General features: G+C 36.3%; 1 protein-coding gene across 30 annotated transcripts in view; it reads right to left on the bottom strand.

The window, feature by feature from the left end:
* The window catches only part of SLMAP (sarcolemma associated protein), a 149,268-nt gene that overhangs the window by 24,085 nt on the left and 111,069 nt on the right, over positions 1-14,114 (bottom strand). For all 30 annotated transcript variants that reach the window (XM_047777595.1, XM_047777567.1, XM_047777734.1 and 27 more), the window contains 3 exons: positions 9,836-9,895; positions 4,280-4,360; positions 3,956-4,015 (listed from right to left, as the gene is read on the bottom strand). In XM_047777595.1, the coding sequence (XP_047633551.1) occupies positions 3,956-4,015; positions 4,280-4,360; positions 9,836-9,895 (201 nt within the window). The remainder of the gene's footprint in view (positions 1-3,955; positions 4,016-4,279; positions 4,361-9,835; positions 9,896-14,114) is intronic.

Here is a 14,114-nt window from a genome sequence, read left to right as displayed (position 1 = left end):
ATTGTTTTTCTACTACATCATTTAGACTATGTCTCTAGTTCTTTATACATTCTGTAAGTTGGCAGTTGGATCGAGAATCTCGACCAGATTCAGTTCCTGGTCAGAGATTAAGTCATATGTGGTATACACATTTCCAGGGTCATCTCAAATGATACTTCTTCCATGAAGTGCCTTCCTTCCCCATCTTCTAAGATAAACAAAAAGAAACAAATATAAAATGTGGACATTCTTTTTCTTGAACTCCTAATGGCAACAACCACCAAAAAATAGCTTATCATGTTTCTTCTATCACCAATTTGATTAGAAACTCCTCACACCCCAAGGACAGTCTTATCAGACTTTGAAACCACTGGCGTCTCTGGCACAGTTCCCTAAATAGAGCAAACTTGCATTTAGATATTTCTTAGACTGAATTCCAGTTTTCTTTTTTTTTAAGAAATGATTTCAAGCATATAAAATAAACTTGTGGATCAAACCACAGCTTTATTTCCCTTGCAAAGTGGCACAGGAGTTCCTTGGTGGCCTAGTTGTTAAAGACCCAGTGTTGTGTTGTCACTGCTATGGCGCAGGGGTTTGATCCCTGGCCTGGGAATTTTTGTGTGCCATAGGCACAGCCAAAAAAAAAAAAAAAAGTGCCATACATTGGTTGAAAATAATTGATATTTCAGGAAAAATTACTACTGCTAACATCATTTCATCATGGTAAATGTTCAATCTACTTTAGATTATTTTCCTAATCCTAGATGACTAACATGAAGGGTAGCACATCATACTTCTAAATAAAGACTAATTTTTTTTTTTTTTAAAAAGGAAACTTCCGCCATGGCTCAGTGGGTTAAGATTAATCCAACTGTAGCGGCTCAGGTTGCTGAGGAGGGACAGGTTTAATCCTGGGCCTGGTACAGTGGGTTAAAAAAGATCCAGTGTAGGTTGCAGCTCCAGCTAGGGTTCAGTCATTGGCCTGGGAACTTCCATATGCTGCAGGTACAGACATAAAAACAAACAAACAAAAGTTGGCAATCATATAGAAATGTAAGCAAAGTTTTGGGGTTCTGTTTTTGTCACGTTAACTAAAAGCAAGGTTAGAGAAACTAACCCATTTTCACCAAGAGCACCCCAAGCAATTACTAGTAGCATTTGTATACCCACCCTTCCTCCACACACACTTTGTGTTTTCTGATCTCTTTCTCTCCCACAACTTCCCCTTTTGTAACCTTTTCTTTGAGTCTGATTCCCCAGCCTACATCATGGGCACTTTTACAGATATAAGTTAGGCTCTCCTGGTTGTACTCAAGGATTAAAAAAAAAATTTGTCTTGACATCTGGCAAACAAACAAATAAATACATTATTAACTGGAAAAGATCCACAACCAACAACAGCTTTTCCTTAAAAGATAAAGTAGGAAATTTTTTTTTTAATCCCACAATCTTATTCAATTAATGAAAAGTTAACCTTTAATGGATATCTGCTTTTGTCAATCACCATCACCATCATTATTACTAGTATCTTCATTATGGGGTTTAACATGTTATGTTCCCAACACAATAGTAAGTGATCTATTTGCACTGATTCATTTAATCCTCACAATAATCCTATGAAGTCTCTTTTCCTCAAACTAACAACAACAATAACAAACCCAGAAGCACAGAGGGGTTAAGCAACTTGCCCAAGGAATTTATTACAAATAAAAGGCAGATCTGGGATTGAACCCAGAGCTCTTTCACTCTTAGCTTCTTGGCTAAAGTGTGTCACTTTCCTAATGCTCTTATGATTTTATAAATTTGATGTAAGAGGTCTATTATTAAGTTATTCAACTAATATCTGAGTTTTACCAAACATCTGGCATCGTGGTAGGCAAGGATAAAAATAAAATCTAAAGCAGACTGACACATAAGAAAATGACAAAAGCACTCTAATAGTTGAATATAATTAACACAATCATAAACACTACTTATAAATCAATCTGGATTTGGCTGCTGAAAAGATTTCGTGAAGGAGTTCCGTTGTGGCTCAGTGGTAACAAACCCAACTAGTATCCACGAGGATGATCGTTGAATCCCTGGCCTTGCTCAGGGGGTTAGGATGTGGTGTAGGTCGCACATGTGGTTTGGATCCTGCGTTGCTGTGGCTGTGGTGTAAGACGGAAGCTGCAGCTCCAATTCAAACCCTAGCCTGGGAACTTCCATTATGTCCTGGGTGCTATCTTAAAAAAAAAAAAAAAAAAAGATTTTGTGGCGATTTCTATAGGAAAAAGCCGTAAGAGCAGCTACTTTTTAAATTACAGATGTTCATTACTCATTAATCTTCCCTCTTGTTTCTCTATGTTTTCATAAAGGCCCAAGGTTCTGAAATTTTTATCATTAACAGCATTTTATATATTAATAGTATTACATTTCTGAGAAGAATCAGAAATGCTCCAAGATGAAATTTCTGGACTGTACAAACATTAACTTATCTTTATTATTAAAACACTAGAAAAAAAGCATGTCTCATCCACACCAAAGTCCACCTGAGAAGAGTGCAGATCAGTAAGAGTACTGGGTACAAACTACGGTCATACTTAAAATAGGTTGGCAAGGAGTTCACATTGTGGCTCAGTGGGTTAAGAACCCGACATAGAGTCTGTGAGGATGTGGGTTCGATCCCTGGCGCTGCTCAGTGGGTTAAGGATTCCGCATTGCTGCAAGCTACAGCATAAGCCACAGATGTGGTTGGGATCTGGCATTGCCACGGCTGTGGCATAGGCCCCAGCTGCAGCTCCAATTCAACCCCTAGCCTGGGAACTGCCATATGCCACAGGTGCGGCCCTAAAAAGGAAAAAAAATATATTAAAAAAAAAATAGGTTGGCAATTGGTTGCCTGGGCCAGTAATGTGCAGGGTTTCCCTTGGTAAGGAAATCCAATCAAAGGTGGCTCAAAGAGCCATGTGAGCTTCAGAAGGCAGGGGGAAGAAAAGAGAACGCCATGATGCCCAGACAAAGGAACTCTAAAAGAATCTGTGTAATCTTTTGTTAACCACCTCCAATCTCAATCATTATATAACTAGGACAGCAGCAAGGCCATGCAGCGTGAAACTACGGCTTCCCTATGTAATCCAAAACTTAGAGTCTGGGTTGGGAGATCCCTGAATAGCCCAGCTAAAAGTAAAGGCATTTCTATACAAAGAAACCTCCAAAGGCTGCTTTTACTGCTGATTTCAGAGAGTTGCCTGGTACTGGTCCACTGTTACCAAAATGCTTAAACTACTTAGCTGAATTTATATGTAAACTTTTCTTGTGTACAATAAGGTAATTATAAAAGAGACCAAATGCTGATAATCACAAGTTCATCAATAAGCCATGTCAAGGCATTAATGCTAATTTAGTTCCTACCCTTTTCATTCTAAACAAGTAAATATCAAGAAATAAATGTACTTCTTAGTGAGAAATTAGACAAGTGAAAGAGTTTATTATATGCTCATCTTAATCTCAGTCAAAATTTCCAGAAGAGACCTAAGAATTTGGAGATATTATTGGAGGATGAGGCGCACCAGAAAATGAAGAAATTTACAACTGCTACCGTATAATAACAGAGCAAAGAACAGGTGGTTCTTTCAGGAAAGTTAATATTTTTATCTCTTTCTAATTTACACTAAAAGTGGTAATAAGTTTCTATCAGAGACATCAAGGTAAACAGAAAAAAAAAACACAGCTGCATTTCATATTCTATCAGTTATTGCTTTGCCCTTCATATAACTTTGATTGATACAGATTATTTTACAATTTAAATGTTTTTCTTTAAAGCACTGGCACCAACATTAACATTCTAAATTTTAGTTTCTGCCACTTTAGAGAACCTATCTTAATCTTTTAACTAAAGATTAAAACTTCATATAATACATGGAATTGATTTTGTGGCAAAGAGTGAATCTGATGCCCTGATTTAAAGTGTCATAAAAACATGTTAATAAAGTACCTTTTAATAGGGACACTTTAGCAAGGGGTTCATTTAGATCTTGCTCATCCATTTGGGCGTCTATAAGGAGGGGAGAAAAGATAATTATGAACAGTAAGCTCTGTATCAACGAGTTTTCACTATCAAAATAAAAAACTGAAATTTATACAGCTATAATTTGGAACATTGAAAGTACTTTAAAAATTTATCCAAGATTCAAGGAAGTGATTTCCTTTCTACTCCAAACACAAACCGACATCTCCACCCACACTAACCTTCGTATTTAAACTGCTTTGTAGGTAACAAAAATATCTGCAAATTTATAAACATCTGGTTAAAACTCACCCGTAGTGTCGTCACTACTTTTCTCCTTGCTTGGACTCAAAGTATCTGATAAATCAGATTCCTTTGCTCTTGCCTGGTTTTCTAATTAGGAAAAAGATAAAAGCAGAATCTCATTACAATTGAAATCGCTTATATCAATAAAAGTGCTTTAGGCTGTGTGTGCTCTAAATCTACTGCTATGCAAAATACTTTTAAAATTAACTGAGGTCACTGAATCTCTTACTTCTTTACCATTCCAGTCCAAAATGGAATGATGGTTGTTACATGAAGCTCACATAAAATTATAATGTGGATCATGACTCCTGTGCAGAGGGGTGGGGCTTTTGTTCAAGACTGTCCACTGGCCAATTGGGAACAAAAATGAAGCAAGCTATGCTAAAGTACTCAGAGAACTGCAACAGATACTGTAAAATGGCCAGGACAATGTGGGCATTGTATGAAAACAATGAAAGGAAATGATTCTATTATATAAAAACACCAGTTAGGTTGCCTTAGTAATATTCACATTCATAATAAAAACTCTTTCAAAATTCACCATTATTTTCTATCAAAGTAACATTTAAAACAAGAAAATTACAGCCATTTATATCTAAAGAAAATACAACTGTACCTGAACCACAAGAGAAAACCTCAAAATAAAGTTTTGAAGTTATTTATTTGTAAATGGTGTGCCGCCTGATCCGATGAAGATATCCTAAGCCTGACTTTCAATGAACTGCTCTCAAAAATCCTAAATACAAGGCTAACAATTAATTAAAGATGACTGGCAGTTAATTAGAGTCAGGCCATAGATCCTCATCTGCAATGGCACATCTGTATATACTATGCCATGCATTAAGACAGCACTTAAAGAGATGGTCACTCCTCTGGCCATTGTCCTCCAGCATCTCCCCATTCTCCTTAAGACCTTGGCCATCACAAGGCCTCAGCCAAGCTTTACACCTCGGAGTTTAGCCATAACCTGGCCCTGCATTACTTCTCTCATGAGCTCTGCTTCAATCTCGTCAGCCTCTTTACAGCTCTGAGGCATTCCAGCTCATCATGGCCTGCAACTCTTTGCTTGAGTTACTATTTCCCTGAATTCAAGGACATTCTCTCTACTTAGCCTATTCATTCTGTAAGATACTGTCTAAGTCCTATTACCTCTAAGGAAGTCTTCATTTCTCCAGCATTTTGCTCCTTATTATATCTTCTTGGGACTTTTTTTTTTGCAATTAATCATGTTTTATTTTATATCATTCTCTGTGTGTACATATATCTAGTTTCCTTAGTGAGATTATAAATGCACTAAGCATATGATTATTTTTATAATGTTATGAACCTGACTATGCTGTTTGTGGTAATCCATATCAAAAATTAAATGTGCATATCCACTTCTTGTATTTTTCCTAAGGAAATAATAAGGCAATATATAGTATAGCATATATACATAAGGATGGTCAAGATATATTTACTACTATTAAGTAAAAATAAAGTCTGTTAAACTGTATGACTTCCATTTAGATTGAAAATAGCTACACATCTCGCTATGATTTTTTTTTTTAAGGGCTGACCTGCGGCATGTGAAAGTTCCTAGGCTAGGGATCGAATGGGAGCTGCAACTGCTGGCCAGAGCCACAACAACGCCAGATCCAAGCTGCATCTGTGACCTACACCACAGCTCACGGCAATTCCAGATCCTTAACCCACTGAGTGAGGCTAAGGATTGAACCTGCGTTCTCATGGATGCTAGTCAGGTTCATTACTGCTGAGCTACAATGGGAACTCCTAGCTATGAATTTTTTACTGTATACCTTTATTCAAGTCTAGAAGGATCCTACAATAGATATGCCAATTACCATTTCTGGAAGTAGGGGTACACATTTATTTTCTAACTTCACAGAGTTAAACATTGAAAAATTAGAGTGAACATACACTGTTTTCATAATCAACTAAATCAAGAGATATTTGCCATTTTGAAAGTAATCAGAAACATGTGTAAATCATCACTGTCAAAACATTTAATACAACATTAAAATATAACTTATTACTGTTATTCCATATAAGAATACCCTAGAATTTGTGGCTTAACTTGTGAAATGAGTGATGAACACAAGAAGCCTTTTGCTTCTTTTCTCACTGCCATTTCTAGTCTAAGGCCAACTGCTGAGAGACAGGGAGCTTAGATTAGAACTGAAGTCACTGACCACTGAGACCCATGGGAATCTAATTTGTGACCTCTGGTGCACTCATAGTGTGTTACAGTCTGACAGTTCTGAATGTACTAGTTTTGATCACCAAGTTACAGTCTCAAATAAGGCAGATTAATGCATCTTATCTATATGTAGATAGAACAGAAACTGCTCTGTGGGAACAAAAAGGAAAAGACAAAAATGACTCGTTTCTAATTTTAATATCCTTGGCAATTTTATGATAAAAATATTGAGGTAAACCAAGAGGAATGTATTTTCAAAAGTATTCTCAGGCTTAGAAGGAACTTTGATCACATTTAGAGTAGTAGCCAAGAAGGTAAAATTGTCTTAAGGTGGGACCAAATCCTTCATTAAGATCTTAGAAGAATATACGTTCCATAAGGGCAGTAATTTTTGTCTATTTTGTTAACTGCTATACCTGCATTTCATATATACAGTAGGTGCTCCAAAAAGAGGATTAGTAAAGACAGTTCTACTTTGAGTAAGAAGGCAAATTTTTAGCAAGTCATGTCATGTCCATCATTGTGTCCTAATACTCTGCCTTATGGAGGCAAACCAAATCTACTCAAGATGAAAACAAAGGACACAACAAATGAGTGCTAGAGTCTACTTTTCAAGATATTTACTCTTCAGCTTTGAAGCAGCACCCAACTCTCCAGTCTTAAAAAAGTCATTACTAGTTGATTTTTTTCTGCAGTACTTAATCAATAAATATATATACCAACAGTATAAATAAATAAATGGAAGAATAGCTACTAACATCAATACCAAAACTATTCCCAAACTGAGAAGTCTACAATAAAGTGATGATCTTCACCATATCTTCAAGCAGACATAATGCTGGATGGAAAAAACAAACATCTGGCCTTAGATTACTTCCTACAACCCTGGAACCATTACTTGCAAAGAAAGCAATGTTAAGGATCAGTTGGAGGTGGGGGGAGAACTAACAATTCTTGGACAACAGAATAGTGTTTCCTGCATTGTAAGTAGTATTTCATTAAATTCCTACAACATCCTGTAAGTTAAATACTGTCAATCCCATTCTACAAATGAGGAAACTGAGGTTTAAAGAGCTAAGTAAATTGTCTGAGGGCACAAAGCTAGCTACTGGTAGAACCTGGAATTGTAAGCTGCTATTGACCTACTCCATATTCTTTCTACTTCCATCCCTGAATCTATTGTAAACATATAATGACTGCAAGTCATTAGGGCTTGAAGAAAAAGCTTATGCAACTTATGATTACATTTTACATTAGCTAAAATATCTGGAGGAAATACTACTAAAATTCATACTAGTTGGTAATTGGCAATTTCTAACAACTGGTATTTTCAAGGTAGAAAATCCCATTGCAGGAGTTCCCGTCGTGGAGTAGTGGTTAGCGAATCTGACTAGGAACCGTGAGGTTGTGGGTTCAATCCCTGGCCTTGCTCAGTGGGTTAAGGATCAGGTATTGCCGTGAGCTGTGGTGTAGGTTGCAGACTCGGCTCAGATCCTGTGTTGCTGTGGCTCTGGCGCAGGCTGGCGGCTACAGCTCCAATTCGACCCCTAGCCTGGGAACCTCCATATGCTGCGGGAGCAGCCCAAGAAATGGCAAAATGACAAAAAAAAAAAAAAGAAAAAAAAGAAAAGAAAAGAAAAAGAAAATCCCATTACAAAATCTCCAACAAAAGCAAAAAAAAAAAAAAAAAATCCAGTAAAGCCCAAAAGAAAATACTTTATAGCCAGATCAAAAGTATTTAAAATATAACTTATTTTGGCTATCTAATTTGTTACAAGGATTAGTGTACCTCTGCATGCTAACTGTGAGAAATACCAGTAAAATGTTAACTAACTGCTGATAGACAAATCTTTGGGTATGTAAAACATATCTGTGTTTTCATGAATAAGGGATGTATTCTATTCACTTTCATGGACTTACTTGCTATAATTTATTAAATAAATACCCTTATTATTGGATGCTTGTTTTCTTTTTAAAAAAACCACTGAAACAAATGCCCTTGTACATTTGTCCAATTTGTTCCTTAAGATAACAACTCAGAAGTGAAATTGCTAGGTCAAAAAGCATGTACTTAAACCTTTCAGTATTTACTTTACAGCCAGATTTCAAAAGGAAATCATAAAATTTTCTTTTTTAATAATGATTTCAAGGAAATATATTCTAATTCAGAATGAGTTAAATAGAAGCTCTAAGGTAGCAAGACACTTTTCTTTAACTAAAAGAAGCACTGGTTTTTTTCTAAGACTCTATTTGCACATCAAAGTGTTGGCTATTACTAAACCAACTAATCTTAATAGGTATTTAGGTGGTGAAGTAAAAGCTATTTTAAAATCTGTTCTCATCTCACTTTAATAAGATGAAATAAATTGCCGTATGTCCTAAAAATAGTTCACTGTTCTGAAATTCAATGCCTGTTTGCCAGAACAATATTAGTGATGCATATTTTGTGCATTCTTTCTCCAAATATGGCATCTGCCGTGCACAAAACTCCAAATGGAAGCCACCAGATAGTTGAAATAACACTATCCTTTTAAATGTTTTTAAAAGCCAAATGGATCCAGTTACCTTCATAAAACAGAATGTAATGAAGACAAGTATTGTGAACTTTTATCACTCATTGTTTTAACTAACCAAAATGTGAATTTAGTTTTAAATTTCAAACTGGTATGTTCTTCTGATGAAAGTCTTAGAATGATAATGAACATACATTACTAAATTTATTTGCCTGATTTCCCCGTACATAAAAGTGACTTGACAATATGTTGCTTTAAAACTCACTTTTCTTCTCTGACAGTTATAACAGAAAAGAATTAACAAAATAAATCACTTCAGACAATTACAGGACTATTCGTTATAAAATATAAGAAGGTTTACATAATCACTTTTGTTTAAATAAAAAATTGAGATGTTAACAATTAAGATAACATTAAAAAGTGTCATTAGGAATATTAAAGCAGAATAACCACAAAAATAGAACTGCAAGCATTTTCCACCTGTTTCAAAAAAAACTTAGATTGAATTTGATTAAAAATTTGAGATAAAAGCTGAAAATAATGCTGGAAGTAAGACAGAGATCACAACAAATCTTTAATACTCAAAGAAACCTATTCCAAGCATTACAATACACACACACACACACACACACACACACACACTCACTCCCATTTAAAAAGAAACTTTCTGATGAATACATCCTTCTTAAAAGAGATTTCTGTTTTATATTATTATCTGATACTGTTATTGGATTGCCATTTTGTAAGCTATAAGAAATAAATTCATGTTAAAATACATGACCTTGTACACTAACCTTCATTATCCAAAAAAGTTGTCAAACCCACCAAAAAATCCCACAGAAAACGAACCTTTTGAAAGCTTTGTTTCTTCTACCACTTTGGTTAGATGCCCCTCGACGATCAGCTTCTCTGCCAAAGAAAATAAACGTTACTATCCAAGCCCAAACTGAGAAGCAAGCATTTCCCCGAGCGGGGCAGTACAACACATTCCATGACCAAATTTAAAGATGATAACATTACTCCCATGACTAGGCGTGAACAAAAACTTAAACCTAGAAGGGGAACTAAGAGAACTTGAGCTATGATAGAATAATCAGGTCAATGCAGAAATCTGAGGATAAGGGAAAATTTGCCTTCAGTTTTCATTATTTTTCATCTTATTTTAAAAGTCTAGAACTTTTAAAAAAGAACTCAGAACAAACAAAGCAATCCCCTTTAAATCAAGATATTTAGTTGAAACAAATGAATTCTGAGAAGGTATTTAATTTAGATAAAGAAATAATATAGGAGTTTCCATTGTGGCTCAGTGGTAACGAAGCTGACTAGCATCCATGAGGATGCAGGTTTGACCCATGGCGTCGCTCAGTGGATTAAGGATCTGGCGTTTCAGTGAGCTGTGATGTAGGTCACAGGTGTGGCTTGGATTCCAAGTCGCTGTAGCTGTGGTGGAGGCTGACAGTTATAGCTTCAATTCGACCCCTAGCCTGAGAACTTCCATATGCCATGGGTGAGGCCCTAAAGAGACAAAAAGAAAAAAAAAAGGAAATAATGTTATACCAACAGTTTATTTTTCTCTTTTGATACAATTTAGGAGGGATGCCTGTATGACATGTTTAAGTAAAATGAATCCGTTCAGAAGAGCTAATTATTTAAAGAAACTAAAATTAAAACAAAATTTTATGGGGGATCCTTTGCAAATGTATAATGCAGCTTCTTTATAGTTTATTTAAAGTTGGATTTTTATATTCTGCCTTTCACTCAGGAGGATAATATATCTATTTCACTTAATTGATCCTCTATGTCGGTTGGTTTCTTTCAGTTTACACTTTTACAGCATGTGAAATAATTTCCCTGTTCTTCTACTCTTTGATCCACTTCAACTTGGTCTATACCCATCATTCAACCACTGAAACCACTCCAAGATCACTATAACCTCCTATCTGCCAATACCCACAGCTCCTTTTCATGATTTTCATTTCATTTAGGGTTTTTGCAGGATATGGCACCGTTTGCCTAAACCTTTTTGAAAAAAAAAAGTTAAAGTAATAGATTCAGATAATTTTAAAGGGCCTTAGTCCTTCAAGATATATAATGTAACCTGCCCTACTCCATTCCATTCCTGAAAATCACTTCCTACAAGCAACAACTTTTTAATCTCTAGCCATTTCTTTGGCTCTTTACATTTACATTTCTAAATAATATATTGCTTTTTAAAATATATATATATTTTAGGGCCACACTGGTGGCATTTGGAGGTTCCCAAGCTAGGGGTCGAATCAGAGCTGTACCTGCTGGCCTACACCACAGCCACGGCCACAGCAATGTAGGATCCGAGCTGCATCTGCAACCTACACCACAGCTCACAGCAACACCAGATCCTTAGCCCACTGAGCGAGGCCAGGGATCGAACCTGAGTCCTCATGGATACTAGTTGGGTTTGTTAACCACTGAGCCATGACAGGAACTCCTACACATCTTTTAACCCACTCAGAGAGGCCAGAGATTGAGCCTGCACCTTCATGGATACTAGTCAGCTTCATCATCACTGAGCCATCACGGGAATTCCTATATTGCTATTTCTTAATTTTTCCATTTTAGACATTATTTACTGACAATCTCTCATAGATGAGTAAGCTCTCATATCCTACTATCATCCTCATAAGTGTTATATTTTGTCCATCTGTAATTGGTATTTATATTATGATTATTATTTATATCTGAGTAATATAATATGTAATTCTCTTCTCGTACATCATTCAGTGTTTTTTGAACTTATAATGTTTCCATTTGCTTTGCTAATTTTAAAAAATTTATCTGAAACACAGTCCAAGTTCTTATAAAACCATAAAATGCTCAAACATACCAGGAAATCTATCACATTATTCATCCCTGTCTCCTTTTCCCAGCCCTTTAATCTTCCTGCTTCAGTCTGAGCTGTATCCTATACAAAATTCCTTGCCCCCACATTCCAAATCTTCCTCTTTCTGTTTTATTCCCTTATTTTAGTGTAACATATTCTCTGATAATTTCCTGATAAGGGGTAGACAGAAGAAGTGTTCTGCCTTCTGAAAATGGCAATGTTCTACCTTCATGTCTGACAGATACATAATTCTACAGGATACACTTTTCTTTCAGAATTTTTAAAACATTTTTCTACTGTCTTGTAGCTTCAAACTGGAAGGTAAGTCTAATGCCAGTCTGACTCTTGTTCTTCAATATGCACAGGAGAGAATATACCTGTCCTTTCTGGGCACTTCAGAAAACTGTCCCTGGCACTAAGGAAGGTCCATATGCCTAATTCTAACCAGGGTCAAAGCATTTAAAAGACAGCAGGACTTTTTCTACACTTCTTTCTAACCAAATTCTGGAAACCATGTGTTCAGATTAGCCTAGACTCTAATCTGGCTAATATGGAGCCAGGGTGTTCTCCCTCACCATGGACATGTAGCACAAATGAAAAAACTCAATGTTCATTGAATTAAGTCATTAAAATTTCAGGGTTTATTGCTATATAGTAATTTAGTTTATTATGATTAATACAGTATGAGATTCTTTGTTTCTGTCTAGCAATTTTCAGAATCTTCTCTTTATCCCTGGTGTTCTTAAATTTTATACAGTTAGCATATGGCTATCTTTTTTGAGGTTAAATTCACATATATACTGGTGTAAAAGTGAACAATTCAGTAGCATTTAGTATACTCAAAATATTATGCAGCCACCAACTGCATAACTCCATCTAGTTCCATCATTTTCATCATCCCAAAAGAAAACTCCCATCCTCCAAAATCTCTTATCAAATGTCTGTTTTATATTTCTTCTTCTTTTTTTTTTTTGTCTTTTTGCTATTTCTTGGGCCGCTCCCGTGGCATATGGAGGTTCCCAGGCTAGGGGTTGAATCGGAGCTGTAGCCACCGGCCTACGCCAGAGCCACAGCAACGCAGGATCCGAGCCGCGTCTGCAACCTACACCACAGCTCACGGCAACGCCGGATCGTTAACCCACTGAGCAAGGCCAGGGACCCAACCCGCAACCTCATGGTTCCTAGTCGGATTCGTTAACCACTGCGCCACAACGGGAACTCCTGTTTTATATTTCTAAAATTAGTTTCCACCCTCATTCTCTTTGTCTTTATGGTCTTATATCTTTCATAATCTTTTACTATGAATGGATCCATTCACCATATTTAATCAAAGGCTTACTGCCTCCCTTTTAAAACCCCTTTTCTTTGACTTCTAGGATACTACTCATGTCTACTTCTTTTACTTGTGCTTATTCATTCCTTCCTTCTCGGTCTTTCACTGGCTTTCCCTTCTTCTGATTGTGATTTAAATGTGTGTACAATTCAATAGCAGAAAAAAAAAAACTTATTAGAAAATGGGCAGAAGATCTGATTAGGTATTTTTCCAAAGAAGACATGGATGGCCAACAAGCACATGAAAAGATGCTTAACATCACTAATCATCAGGGAAATGCAAACCAAAACCATAATGAGATATCACTTCATACCTGTTAGAATGGCTATTATAAAAAAGACAAGAGGAGTTCCCATTGTGGCACAGTGGAAACAAATCCAACTAGGATCCATGAGGTTGCAGGTTCGATCCCTGGCCCCGCTCAGTGGGTTAAGGATCTGGCGTTGCCATGAGCTATGGTGTAGGGTGCAGACGTGGCTCAGATCCCAGCAGCTGTAGCTCCAACTGGACCCCTGGCCTGCGAATCTCCTTATGACAAAAAAAAAAAAAAAGAGAGAGAGAGAGAGACAAGAAATAACAAGAATGTGGAGAAAAGGGAACCCTTGTATATTGCTGATAGGAATATAAATTGATGCAGCCACTAGGGAAAACAGTATGGAGGTTCCTCAAAAAGTTAAAAATATAATTATATGATCCAGCAATTTTATTCCTGGGTATTTATCTGAAGAAAATAAAAACCCAACTCGGAAAGACATATGTACACTTATGTTCACTGAAGCATTGTTTACAAAAGCCAAGAGAGGGGAAAAAAAACCTAAATGTTCACAGATGGATGAATGGATAAAGAAACTGCTGTGTATATACAATGGAATATTACATAGCCATAAAAGAGAATGAAATCTTGCCATCTGTGACAACATGGATAGACTTTATGA

The sequence above is a fragment of the Phacochoerus africanus genome, chromosome 1 (assembly GCF_016906955.1).
Source record: "Phacochoerus africanus isolate WHEZ1 chromosome 1, ROS_Pafr_v1, whole genome shotgun sequence".
NCBI lineage: Eukaryota > Metazoa > Chordata > Mammalia > Artiodactyla > Suidae > Phacochoerus > Phacochoerus africanus.
The sequence above is the reverse complement of the archived record's forward strand: the minus strand, read 5'-3'. Positions and strand labels throughout refer to the sequence as shown.